The sequence below is a fragment of the Vidua macroura genome, chromosome 1 (genome assembly GCF_024509145.1).
Source record: "Vidua macroura isolate BioBank_ID:100142 chromosome 1, ASM2450914v1, whole genome shotgun sequence".
NCBI lineage: Eukaryota > Metazoa > Chordata > Aves > Passeriformes > Viduidae > Vidua > Vidua macroura.
Window position 1 is genome coordinate 40,694,668 of NC_071571.1, and position 12,311 is coordinate 40,706,978.

The 12,311-nt window shown below is 38.0% G+C and overlaps 1 protein-coding gene across 2 annotated transcripts in view; it reads left to right on the forward strand.

Annotated features, from left to right (window-relative positions):
* RBMS3 (RNA binding motif single stranded interacting protein 3) overlaps nt 1-12,311 on the forward strand; it is a 699,061-nt gene that overhangs the window by 611,124 nt on the left and 75,626 nt on the right. For both annotated transcript variants that reach the window (XM_053978348.1, XM_053978357.1), the window contains one exon: nt 3,578-3,684. In XM_053978348.1, coding sequence (XP_053834323.1) covers nt 3,578-3,684 — 107 coding nt within the window. The remainder of the gene's footprint in view (nt 1-3,577; nt 3,685-12,311) is intronic.

Below are 12,311 nucleotides of genomic sequence, written 5' to 3' on the forward strand. Positions count from 1 at the left end.
ATTTATGCCTTATTAACTAGAGAAGGCTTTGGATGGGAACTGCAGCAAGCATTTAAATCTTCGCCTTGAAAAATGGGTTATGGCTTAATGAACCTTGTTCAGCTTAAAGCAGTTATTTATTCTTGGTATTTGTGTTTGTTGCTGTCAGGTAGAAGTCAGTGAAAGAGCAGTGCCTTCTATCTTGAAGAGTTTATCAGGATGGAATAGCCTGAAATTTGTTTCAAGTGAATCAATTTTCACATTTTTTACAGGAAAATAGCAGCAGTAGATTTTCCAGATATGCTTCAAAATACCACATATGCTTAAAACCTAAAGGATGTTAAGAACCATATAAAAAGATCTGCTTATCACTTCAAAATGTGAACATCTACACATATCCAAATTATTTTTTCTATTAAGTCAGAAGTACAAAAGGTGAGAGAAGAGGCAGAGACATGGGCATTTATTTTCAGTCCATATGTTCATACAGAGGAAAAAGAGAAAAGTAAAAATGCAGTCCATAAATTGAAGACTGTCTACATGGAGTGGAAAAGAAAAGAAATTGAAAGTTTAAAATATTCCCTTTTTTCTTTCCTCCCCTTCTGAAGTATTTGGGGTGAAATATACCACTTCTTCTGCAACCCATAAATATTATTCATCTAAGGTTGATATTGTTTGACTAGTTCCTAAATATTTTCTTTTTTGAATTGATAACCATGGTACCTAATTGTGATCCTTTTCATGGCTGAAGTAAATTTATAGTTTAAAGCACGTTAGAAATGTAATGAAGCCATTAAAAATAATTCTACTTAGAAATAATTATGCTCGCCTGGTGGAATGGGGTGTGGTCTTTCTCATATCTTTTGTTGCTTTGTATTTGACCATTAAGAATGATGGTATTAGTATGTGGGTGCATCTAATCTTGGAAAGCCTAGAGGACCTTTCTTACAAAGAATTTCTCGAGGTTGAAGTAAACCAAGATTTGAGTTCTTCCGTGTACTTAGAGCAATATCTTTGAGCTCCCAAGACTGTTACATTCTACTTTATGTCCTGAAAGAAGAGAGATTATTAATTTGGTTATATACACACACACACACACACACAGGTTGGTTACCATAATTGTTTCCAGGTATAAACCATTAGCACCTACACCACTTCATGTCTTGTTTGATGCTACATGCCTGTGTTTAGGGGGAAAAAAAACCCAACAAAACCCTGAAAATCATCAACCTAAAACCATCCTGTATGGGCTCTGTCCTCCTGTCAGAACATTTTGTTTTCAAATTTTTGCTTCTTTTAATGTTGGTCAGCACACACTGATTTTATCCACAGAATTACCCTCAGTTTATCATAGAGGAATATAATCTCCCATGCAGAAACTTGCCTGTGTAGAGCACTGTACTTTTCCACCTTCTTTCCAACCTCCTGAAAAGTCTATACAATATTTTTTCACATTTTTTCTAGATGGCGTTAGTAAGGTTGTTTGGTAGCTCTGTTTGATCTCAATCAACCTTAGGAAGCCACTAATTAACAAATATGCAGTTGTCAGATGGTAATGCTGGAGAGGGGATTTCTAGAAATGGTAACAGCTTCCTATTTGTGGTTGGCTAATATATAGAGAGAAGATGTGTAGATTTCCTAGCATGTTAAACCACATCACAGGACATGGGCTAATACCAGATGTGTTCATTAGCAGATGATCAGGGCGTGTGTAAATATCCACTGTGCAGATGATTTTTGCATGGTCCTCCTGATGGTATCATATGTTCCTTGGTAATTGTTCAGTGCTTAAAACAAAAAGCTTTTGAAGCTTCAGATGTGATGTTTAATAGGTCTTTCTCTAATGCTGGCTTAGCACCTGCTCCTCCCTCACAATCACATCAAAGTGAACTCTAAGTAACCACTCTGAAATCATGCAGCATCAGGCCATGGAGTAAAACCAGTGAAAGCGCAGGGCAATCAGCCCTGTGAAGTCTCTCCATCTGCAGAAAGAATCTCTATAGCCACCTGGATGCTTTTAAACCTTCATTATTTTAAATTTAAAATGGTTGTCTGAACATTGCTTCTAGAAAAATCTGATACAATAATCAAAGTTGGAGGTGGGGAAGGACCTCTGGGGTCACACAGTCAAGCTTTCTGCCAATAATGGATTGTTTCCTGCTGTTCAGTTTTTAGTGACCTTGGAAATTACTAGCCTGGTAAAATAGTAATGAAAAAACAAAGCTGTTATAGCTTCAGAAGTAGCCAAAGTGATGCTGTCCCAATGCGAAATTGTGGTTTTGATGTGAGATTCTCTCCGTGCATTGTTTCTTGTTTGCAGTTTTTAAGTGATCACAGTTTTAATCTATCCTTTCTGACCCATTTTGAATTGGCTATAATCAGGAGCTTGTTGGAGGTTAACTTGTTTTAATGCCACATGAACTTGTCCCTTAACCAAATCATAATTTTTATTACAAATAAATAAGTCAACAACTTGATTAGCAACCCTCACCCAAAAATTTTCTTCATGTCTCTGCAGGTGTATTCTTTCAACATTTCTAACCTCCTAGAAACAGGAAATGGGAAGGGGAAAACCACATTTATTAGTTTTTCCATCAAAACTCTTGGTTAATTAATTACAGACTTACCATGCCTAGGAACTCAAAGATTCCTGAAAGGACTCAGATGTGACACATGATTTTTAGATTTCTTTCAAACAGGAAAACACTGGTTTACTTCTCTGCTGATATAGGCAATAAAGCACAACCCTAACATAAACTTAAGTGAGTAGACAAGCTCCCACTAGCAGAGTAATTAAAGTTTTGTTTAAAAAACATTTTAGGAGGCTGTGAAAATCTGGGTAGATAGGAAAGAGATCCCAAGACACCAAGTTCACTTCCTGTTGTGCCCGTTTGATGTGTGTTAATTTCTTCTCTAGGGGACCCTATTGTGGGCTGCCTTCTGGGGTGTGCAGCGCTCTGATTATCCTTTCTTCCTGGGACTCTGGCCCCTCCTGACTATGGTATTCACACACTCCAGATCTCACTTGGAGAGGAAAAGGGTTTTCTCAGCTGTCAGCTTGCTTAAAAGAAGGAGTTAAGAGGAAAAAGAAAGCTGATTGGATTGGGCTTGGCAAAAGTCTCCATTTTATTCAGTTCAGTCAGATTTTTAAAGGACTGGATGTTGAGAAACACCAAAATAGTGAGAACACTTATTCCTTAAGCAGGTTCTTGCAGAGTTTCTACAATTAAAAACTGAAAGCTGCTTTACTAAAGCAGTGTTTATCCTTGCACTAATGCTGGTCATGAATACGTGTCTAACTTAGCTGGAACTAATGCCTGACTATACTGTTCCACTACAGCAACTTAACATTCTGCGTAGGCTGATTATTTTTTCAACAATATTTGCTAAATTCTTTTAAGGGCTGCCAGTATATATTTTTTGAAGCTTAGTTAATAAGAACAGCTGCCAGTGGAGTCAAGGCTAAAAGAGGCAAAAAATATCTGCAGAAGGCAAGATTTTACTTCAAAAGATCAGTATTACAAAGCACTACTGTTGCTGGTATAATCACTTTCTTTGGGGGGGATGCTAATATAGACTGGGTTTCTTGTCTTCACAGCCCCCACTGAGCCTTTGCTGTGCAAATTTGCTGATGGAGGGCAAAAGAAGCGCCAGAATCAAAGCAAATACACACAGAATGGAAGGCCATGGCCCAGAGAAGGAGAGGTAAGTGCCATGTAGCAATTATTTTCCTGGGGTTTGGCAGAAGTCAGCGACAGACCTGGAAGTCTACCTTTCAGACTGTGAAGAAATCAGATTGCACACAAAATGCAATAGTTTCATACAGAAAAAAACTATGTAAGCAGTGGGGAGATGGAGGTTTATGATAATGTGCAGAGTGTAAAGTTACAGGAAAGGAGAATTTCCGAGTTTGGTGTGGAACTGTGCACAGCCTGGTCCCACTGTGAGTGCTCTGCAGGCAGACCCGAGCTGAGGATTCTCTTACTGGTGAGCCATCAGCACTCAAGGTGTGCCTTTTACAAACCAAATCAATTTCCACTGAAGCAATTCAACAATGTTATTTCCTCCATCTAGTTTCTGGTGGTAAAATATCCTTAGAAAATGTGAGAGCTGTTTCTAAAGAGAGAGATGTGCATCCAAATGTAGGGTCCATGTAAAAGTTTTCCAAAAGCTTATCTGAGCTGAGCTCTTAATTCTGTTCAAGACAAAGCAATTTACAGTAGCCTCAGCTTCATCATGTATACAGTATTTTAAAATAAACTAATGTAATGGTTGCTCTCTGCTCTGCTGCAAGTAGTCTGTTACTGGAGTTTCTTTTTGGTGTTCTTTTATGTGAAGTGACTCCATATGAAAGTGAAATAAGAAAGGCATTTTTTGATTCTTCAAGAGTTTGTTTACTGTTTTTGAATTTTATTACCGAAGAAAGACTTGAACAAATAAGGTAGATCTGCTCATAGTGCCTGCTTATACATGGTGTTAGCTATGAAGGCTGAAGGACTTGCAAGTATTTCTATCCTAAACAACTGTCTTTGTGTTTGTGACTGAGCCTTCAAGGAAAAAAAAAGTATTGGTCTCAATTGTGTTTCTCTAGAATACAAGTTGTGGGGGAAGTGGGGGAAAGGTATCTCTTTTTGGGGGGGGTGGGGTGAGTGTTGCTATGTTTACTTCAATTTTACAAGGCAAACTGAAAAAAAAAAAAAAAAGAAAATTATTTGCTCTTTCTGAGTTACATGTTTCTGGAGTATTTCTGCTTTTTTGTAACTACTTGATTTTTCTAGTTGATACTTTTCAGACCATTGGTTTATGACATATGTACTCTAGCACTATTGGTGAGCTCCCAAAACAAACAGAAAGGCCTTTTGAAAGTGTAAAAATTACTCTCACCATCCCATAGCTGTTCTACACTGTTCTAACAGCAAAGGCTCCATTTTTAGCTCTGTGGGCTGAAAATCCCAATATGGGAGACACATTTGCTACAGGACATTGCAGAAGTCTCCAAAGGGTCATTGCAGTATTTTACACCGTATGTCTCAAAAACTGGAGTTAACTTTTTAGGAGCCATTATGGTTTGTCATATTAGGGATCTACTGAGGAACAAGTGCCCAAGAACTACTTCAAGCAGTAGACTCAGGTCAGCCTATACATAGCTTGAAAAACAAAGATTTATGTATAGGAGACAACAATAAGGTCAACAATCCATATTTTAAAGACCTCTAAATCCCTGTTTAAAAAGTAAATGCCATCATAGCTATTATCTCTGCTGTTTATACTTCCTTCAGTTCAAATCAATAATAAAAGAGAGTATAAAGTTAAAGCCAGCAAGTCACCATTATGCCTGTGGCCTCAGGGCATCAGCTTATTGCATCTTCTGTAGTTCATTTGTTGCTAGTGGAGTGGTGCCTATTAGCCCAGTGATATCCTGGTGACCTAGAGGTAGGGTGTGGCTGGTGTATTTGTAGTACCAACACTTAAAAACTGATTTTCAGGGCTGGAAGACATCATTCCTTGTTGTTGATTACAGTCAACTACAGAGCTGTTGTCATAGTATAAAGGGAAAACATGAAAAGGTGGTAAAGATCAAAACTCAGAAGTATTTCAGGCTAGATTTTCTCAGATTTTCTCTGTTTACTAACATCTGGTTAATACCTTGCTGCACATTGGATATTTGCTACCCAGAGCGTCAAAGACAAGAATGCATGTTCTCTTTTAGGGTCCCTAATTTATTGAATTTCTTCCCCACTGTTAATTTTCTTATTTCCAATGTAAAATCTTTCTGTATAATTACTCTTATATTTCATATGCAATAAGGTTTTTCAAACTCTTTATCCTTTAACAATCTTATTCTAAAAATGATCTACCATTGAGTTGTTCTTTAGGTAACAGCACTTGACTAACCTTCCTACAGTTATTACTGTAAGCTTTAATTTCTTTTAATTTCCTTTTAAAAGAGCAGGCAGTGAGTAGTGAAAAGTGAGAAATGTGATATATGACAAGTGTCATAGTTCTGATGACAAATGGCATCTGGAAATATTCCCTGCACCTCTGTCTGCCCTTTCTTGGTTTCTTCCCCAAAGAAAAGTATTGAAACACCATCCAAGAGATTACTCCCTTAGTGTTCCCACCCTGGCCAAATCCTGTGGTATGTAGACCAAGATGTATTTTGGCTATTGTTCAGATAAGCCTTTGCATTCTTGAACACTTTCATGAAGGGCATTTCTAAGGCATCTGAGGTTTAACCAGCATTAGCACTGAGCGTGCAGAAGGAGTATTTCTCGGAAGGGCAGTTCCCAGAGAAATGACAGCAGCAGTTCTGTCACTGGCCTCAAACTTGAGCTTGCAAAGTAGAGACAGACAGCTGTTCCCAGTACTCTGCTTTAGAGAGGGAACGGTAGGAGATTTAGTGGGGAGGAGCAGGTTTGCTGTAGTGGTGTGTCTCTGGTCATGCTGTTCTCAGAGGTTTTGCTCTTTTTTATGAAGAGCTTCTGTGGAATTTTATAAAACAGGATTTCTTCTGGTTTTTTGTGAAGTTGTCAGGTCATACTGCAGAATGCAGTAGAAAATCTTATTCTTATCTTACGTCTTTGTAGATTGCTTCATAACCATACATAATTGGCTGTTAAATTGCCTGCTCTTTTAAAGTCAAATATTTAGAAATACACTGAATTTCTCTAGGGATTTTTGGAGGTCTGGGTGGGGGGTGGGGTGGGTGGGTTTGGTGCTTGGTTACTTGGCCAGCTGTAACCGGGGAAGAATGGCAGATTTTGAATACTGTTTTCTAGTCCTTACCCTTACACTCTTGTTTGGAGTCTCAGGAAATGTTCAGCAGATTTATGAGACATTTAACTGAGTGTTTGTGATGGTTGACCAGTTCTGGACTACAAAGCTGAAAGCTTATATTAGTGATGGCTTTATATAAGGCAGTCAAATTGGACATCGAATGGACAGGTGCAATAAATGTACAGTGATACATGCAAGCATTGGAAATATTTACAACTGACATAATTTCTGCACAAAGTTCAGTAATTTCTTTTTTGGGCTAGCTTCTCCTCACACTGGTTTAATTAAGCACTCTGTTTTGAAACTTAACCTGACAAGATTATATTGAGATGGTGATAGAGGATAATCATATTCAAATTCTGTCTGTAAAATACTTGATTCAATTTACCTTTAAATTGCAATTGACAAGCCTACAGGTGGGTGACATAAATCTCCAAAAATGTTTTAGTCAAAAATGCACACAGGGAATCAAGTGTAGTCACACGATGAGATCAGACTGGATAAAAAACTGCAACATAAATTTTGCAGCATAATCTTCTATTGTAGATTTAATGAAACCTTGTTTTGGTTATTCAGAAATAAAGTCTTTTGATACATGTATTTAAGAGCAGGTATATTTGAAAATTACATGGTAGACAGGGAGAATTCTGCCTAAAGTTTATTACTGTTTTCTAGAAATTGTAGCTTTTCTACATCTGGTCAGCCCAATGTGATTAAGGTTTTTTTGATGGTCACAGTATTTTGAACTCCTTGATATTTCATTTGCAAGTTTCTGTAAAATTTGTGCTATTTAAATAGTTGCATTGTCTTGTAAAAGAGTACTACCCTTACAGTATTGTGGCATTTATCACAACAGTGAGATGCAGCACTGAATGTATTGAATTTGGTCTGATGTCTATAATGATATTCAATAATTGTCACTAATAATTCTTCCACTGATTGCTTTTTTGCTTCCATAATCTAAGTTACATTTTTTATTTCTAAAGATCCAATCGGTTACCTTCCTTTCCTTCCCTTTCTTCTCTTCCTGCTTACTCTTTTCTCCTTTATTTTCTTTCAAGCTCAGTTGGTGGAATATCCAAAGAATTAAGCATGTTTTTAATTCTTCCTTAAAAAAATAAAATGACCTGGTAGTTTGGGAATGTTGCTTTTGTAACAGTTTCTCTTTTTATCCACTATTAATTACAACTTTATCTAATTCAAACAGCAATTTAGAGAGAAAAACATAAAATCGGTAATTTGAGATACTTCCCAAATTTTTTGTAAAGTCAGTACCAGTGAAGGGCTGAAGCAATTGATCCTGCTGCCAATGGTCTCTTCTTTACCAGCAGATGCATGTAGAAATTATTAGTAGTTCTGTTCCAGGCCTATTTATAACTCAGTCATGGATATTTTTTTATGCTTCCAAGGAGATGGGTACTACTTAGTTGTGTTCCATAATCGTGAGTGTCTAGACAAGCAACTTTTCTTATACCTAGACAAGTAACTTTTCTTTGCTGTGAGAGGCAATTCCCTGTTCTGTCGAGAGAAACACTAGTATCCTCATATGTAAACCACCCACAAAGACATTTACTAGATATATTTAGCATGCCTGTAAGTTAAACATTGGCACTTTGCATGCTTATTTTCAACAAGAGCTCAGTTTAATGAAGAGAGGCATTGAACCTGAAAAGAAGCCCTCTCTCCAGATGGAGAAAGAGAAGGGCAAAGCATAACTGACCAGTAGGTGAAAAGATCTAGAATAATGACACAAGGTGCTGATGCTGTGGGCAACATTTTGAAAAGATGCCTCAGTGGCACAAATACCAAAGACCAGTTTGGATTTTGACCTTAATAAATTACACAGAAATATTTTAAACCAATAGCCTACGTGAAATCACTGTCAATGCAATCAGGATTTTAAAAGGGCCATGGTTCAGTTAAAATAGAATCAGCAGTGTACCTGTCCTTAGAGATCAGTTTTCTTTGTTTTCATTTTAGCTAAGAATTTCCTTCTCTGGTGAAAAATGTCATGCTGTTTGCCCTGGAGATTTTCCTGCAGTTGGGTTTTCCTCCAAATTCTGCTGCTATAACAGTGCTTTCTTAGGCAGAATAAACAAATGTTGGAAACAGGGAAAGGACATACCTTTTTCTGCTGTATCCCCAAGAGATATCAGGAGTGCTGCCAGCCCCTAGAAGTTTTCCCAAGTTACTGCAGCACACACATCTAGTGTGCAGATGTGAGTGTAATACACAGCTGATATAGCACTGGAGCACGCTCATGGCAAAATGGGAATGCCAGATCCCCAAAAGCAGATAGTTAATAGAACTGAAGATGACATGGTTGAATGTATAGACTGGCTGTGGAAACATAATAATTATGTTATATTATAAATGTTCTTTTTTGTTTTCTTGGTTTTCTTGATTTTTTTTCAATTCTTGTAGTCTTCGGCATTTGTATTTTAACTAACAAGATGAGTTGAAGTGCAAAGAAAGTGACTCAATCCCAAGAACAGAAGCTGTGTATGTCAGACTTCCATTCCAGTTCTGTAGGACAAAAGGGCTTCTTGTCATTCATTTGGATATCTGAACTTGTTATTTTGTTTATCAGTGTAGTCTCTGATGTTCTGAGGTTCATGAATCACTTCCCAAGTTTGACATTAATAGAATATACTTTTCTCTCCACAACACTTTTCCCCTCAGAATCTGCAGCTGCTTAAGAAGCACACATCACTGAGAAATGCTCCATTCCTTTCATATGCATCTAGAGATCTACAAGGTGTCACATTTATATTCTAGATTTCTCCTTCTCTAAAAATGAAAGGGGAGGGGCAGTTATTCACTATTAAATTCATAAGTCTTTCCAATAATGTTGAATATTTCTGTCAGAACTGTTTAAATAATCAAAGAAAAGAATTCTGCCAAGTTTACTGGTGACTGATCTTATTTTATTACATCAGTATTTTGCATTAATCTCATCTGGGTTGATGATTTCTTTTCCCTACTCTCTTCTTTCTTCAAAGCATTTCAATAAGGATATCTTCTGTCAGGGCACAAGAGATCCTTGTGTTGTGATGCCTGGCAGATATTATTGATGGAAGCAAAACAAGTACAGGAATCTGAGTGTTGAAATTTCAATTGATTCCACTGTAGCAGCCAAGAGTGCGCCCTGGGATGGCAGTCCTCCAGTGTGAAAGGGTGAAGCTTTGAGTCATTGGAGATCCAGAGGACAGACTTATCTTTTAGTCTAACTCCCACGTCAGTTCACCACTGAAATCCCTTAAGTACAAGTGTACAACTTTGCCTTTCCAAATCTCACCTTAAGGAGGAGAAATCCAGGGGGCCTTCTGCTTGGAAAATCCACCACATCCATGGATTTCACCCTTTTTTAATTTGCAGGCCTCTCCATTTTTTTGCCAATGGACTGTGGCCTCCTGCACAGCCCAGATCCTGCAGTGGCAGCAGCCTCCCCTTGCAGAGGTGCTCCAGCACTAGGCAGAGGGTGGCGAGGGCAGGTCTGAGGAGATGATGTGGAAGTCTCACCTCTGAGGAGGAGGAAAAGCACATCTTGTAGCAGGTTGATATTGTGGTGAATTTTTGCACAGTGTCAGAAAGACATGTACACAGAGAGTAGATATGGGGATATGATACAAAGTTGTTCATGATATGAAGTTGTTCATGAAAGCAGCTCCCCAGCAACACCGAAGATGCACAGAAATAATTGGTCATTTATAGGTATTTGTGTTTGCTGGAAGACAGGTACTGCACTGGTAAGTTCTTTCTTGTGACACATCACAGGGATTGGGTAGAGAAAAAATAAACCCACTTCATTTCACATGATATTGAAGATCAGATCATTTATGTTCAAATCATAAAAAAGAGGGGAAAAAATCAAACCAGAAACAGAACATCTTGTCTTTGCCCATGGAAAAATTTTCACAGTAAAGTTTTGAACAAAAGGCCTTCAAACCCTTGTTTTCCAGATGCTTTTTGATATTTCCTACTCTTTATTGAATGAAAGTGCTTAAATTTAAAGACAGGTGCAGACTGAATCTCTTGTTCTTAGAATCTCTTTCACTGATGTCAATAGTTAGAAAACTGCAGCAAAAAATAACAAAAACTTTCATTCTTTCCTCATGTCCTTTAAGTTCAGGCATTTTGTTAAAAATAAGAAATAAGTAAACTCATATGGTTTAAGTAATATTTTTTTTAATCAATATTTTTAACAAGCTGTGTTAATTTCTGTGCCACCTGACTTTCTGAACAGACCAGTAGTCATTAAGAATGACCTTTATTTCTATTAGTGTGTTTTCATTCAGTAGCTGAGTCTAGGGCCATTATCTGGCTGAGTGGCATGAAAATTATGTGGTTTAGTTGTTGCTTAATAGAATATTTATCTGACAAATACTTCCCTAAAGTAACATTCCATCATCAATGCCTCTCCCTCAAGATGCCATTTTATCAGGAAGTGTCATTATGAGAAGAAAGAGTAAGACTCTCTCCTTCTACTGAGACACGAGCAAACCAGTGGGTGAAAAGGCCCAGAAGAAAACAGTCTCAGCACAGCAGAGGGCTGCTATAGAGGCATCAGCCAGTGCTTGATGGCTATATTAAATTCTGATTTTAACAGAATGAGCTAGACCACTCTCACACAGAAATCTGAGGCCAACCCTAATATTCTGCATTTGGTATTTTTGGAATTCCTGTTTGTCTGCTATGGAGGAAAGTTCAGACAATTTTCCAGTAAGTTATTATTGCTCATCAGTTTTTATTCCTGATGAATGAGGATGCTTCAGACCATAAATTTTTGACCGGTCCAGGCTAAGAGTTGCCACTCCTGGGCTTCCAGCCAGCATAATTTTGTGGGGAGAAATTATACAACTTGATAGGAAAGAAGTAAATAGTCCTGTGTTAGCAGCTATTTGAAATAGCAGCTGTTTAAGGCTATGCAGCAACGGGGGATATTAGCAATATTACTGGGCCAGCCGTAGGTGGTTACCATATGCACATATTGCCACACACTGTGTCCTATTTGTCTAATGTGAGACTTTTCATTTACTGCTAAATGTGATGGTGATATTTATAGTGGTCACTGCTGAAGTACTTGAGCAGATTCTGGTAATCTGTCTCCATGCAGTATGGATATGGGACATGGATAAAGAGGAGATGAGTGTCTAGCCTATCATATATTGTACTCTTGAGGATCACAGCTGTGTCCCCTATTCTTAATACCAATATTGAGAACTGAGTTTGTGCAGTTTGTCTGCATGGACCCACACAAAACAGGTCTGGGTGTGATGGGGTTGAAGGGTGAGCTGAGTGTCCATGCCATGACCATGCACTCAAACATCTGTGAGAAAAGTAAATGAAAGCGGCACAAATGTGTTTGCAGGTGTCACGTGGACAGCAAGTGAAAGAGCTGCTGTAGGTTTTCATTCCTGCACCTTCATTCTTATTTATGTCAAAGAAACTAAGATAAGATCAGTAGTTCATTTTCATTTTTCCTCCCAGACCCACCTACCTTGTTGCCATTTTATCCCCCAGTCACTAATGCAGGCTGCAGGATGTAGTGAGCC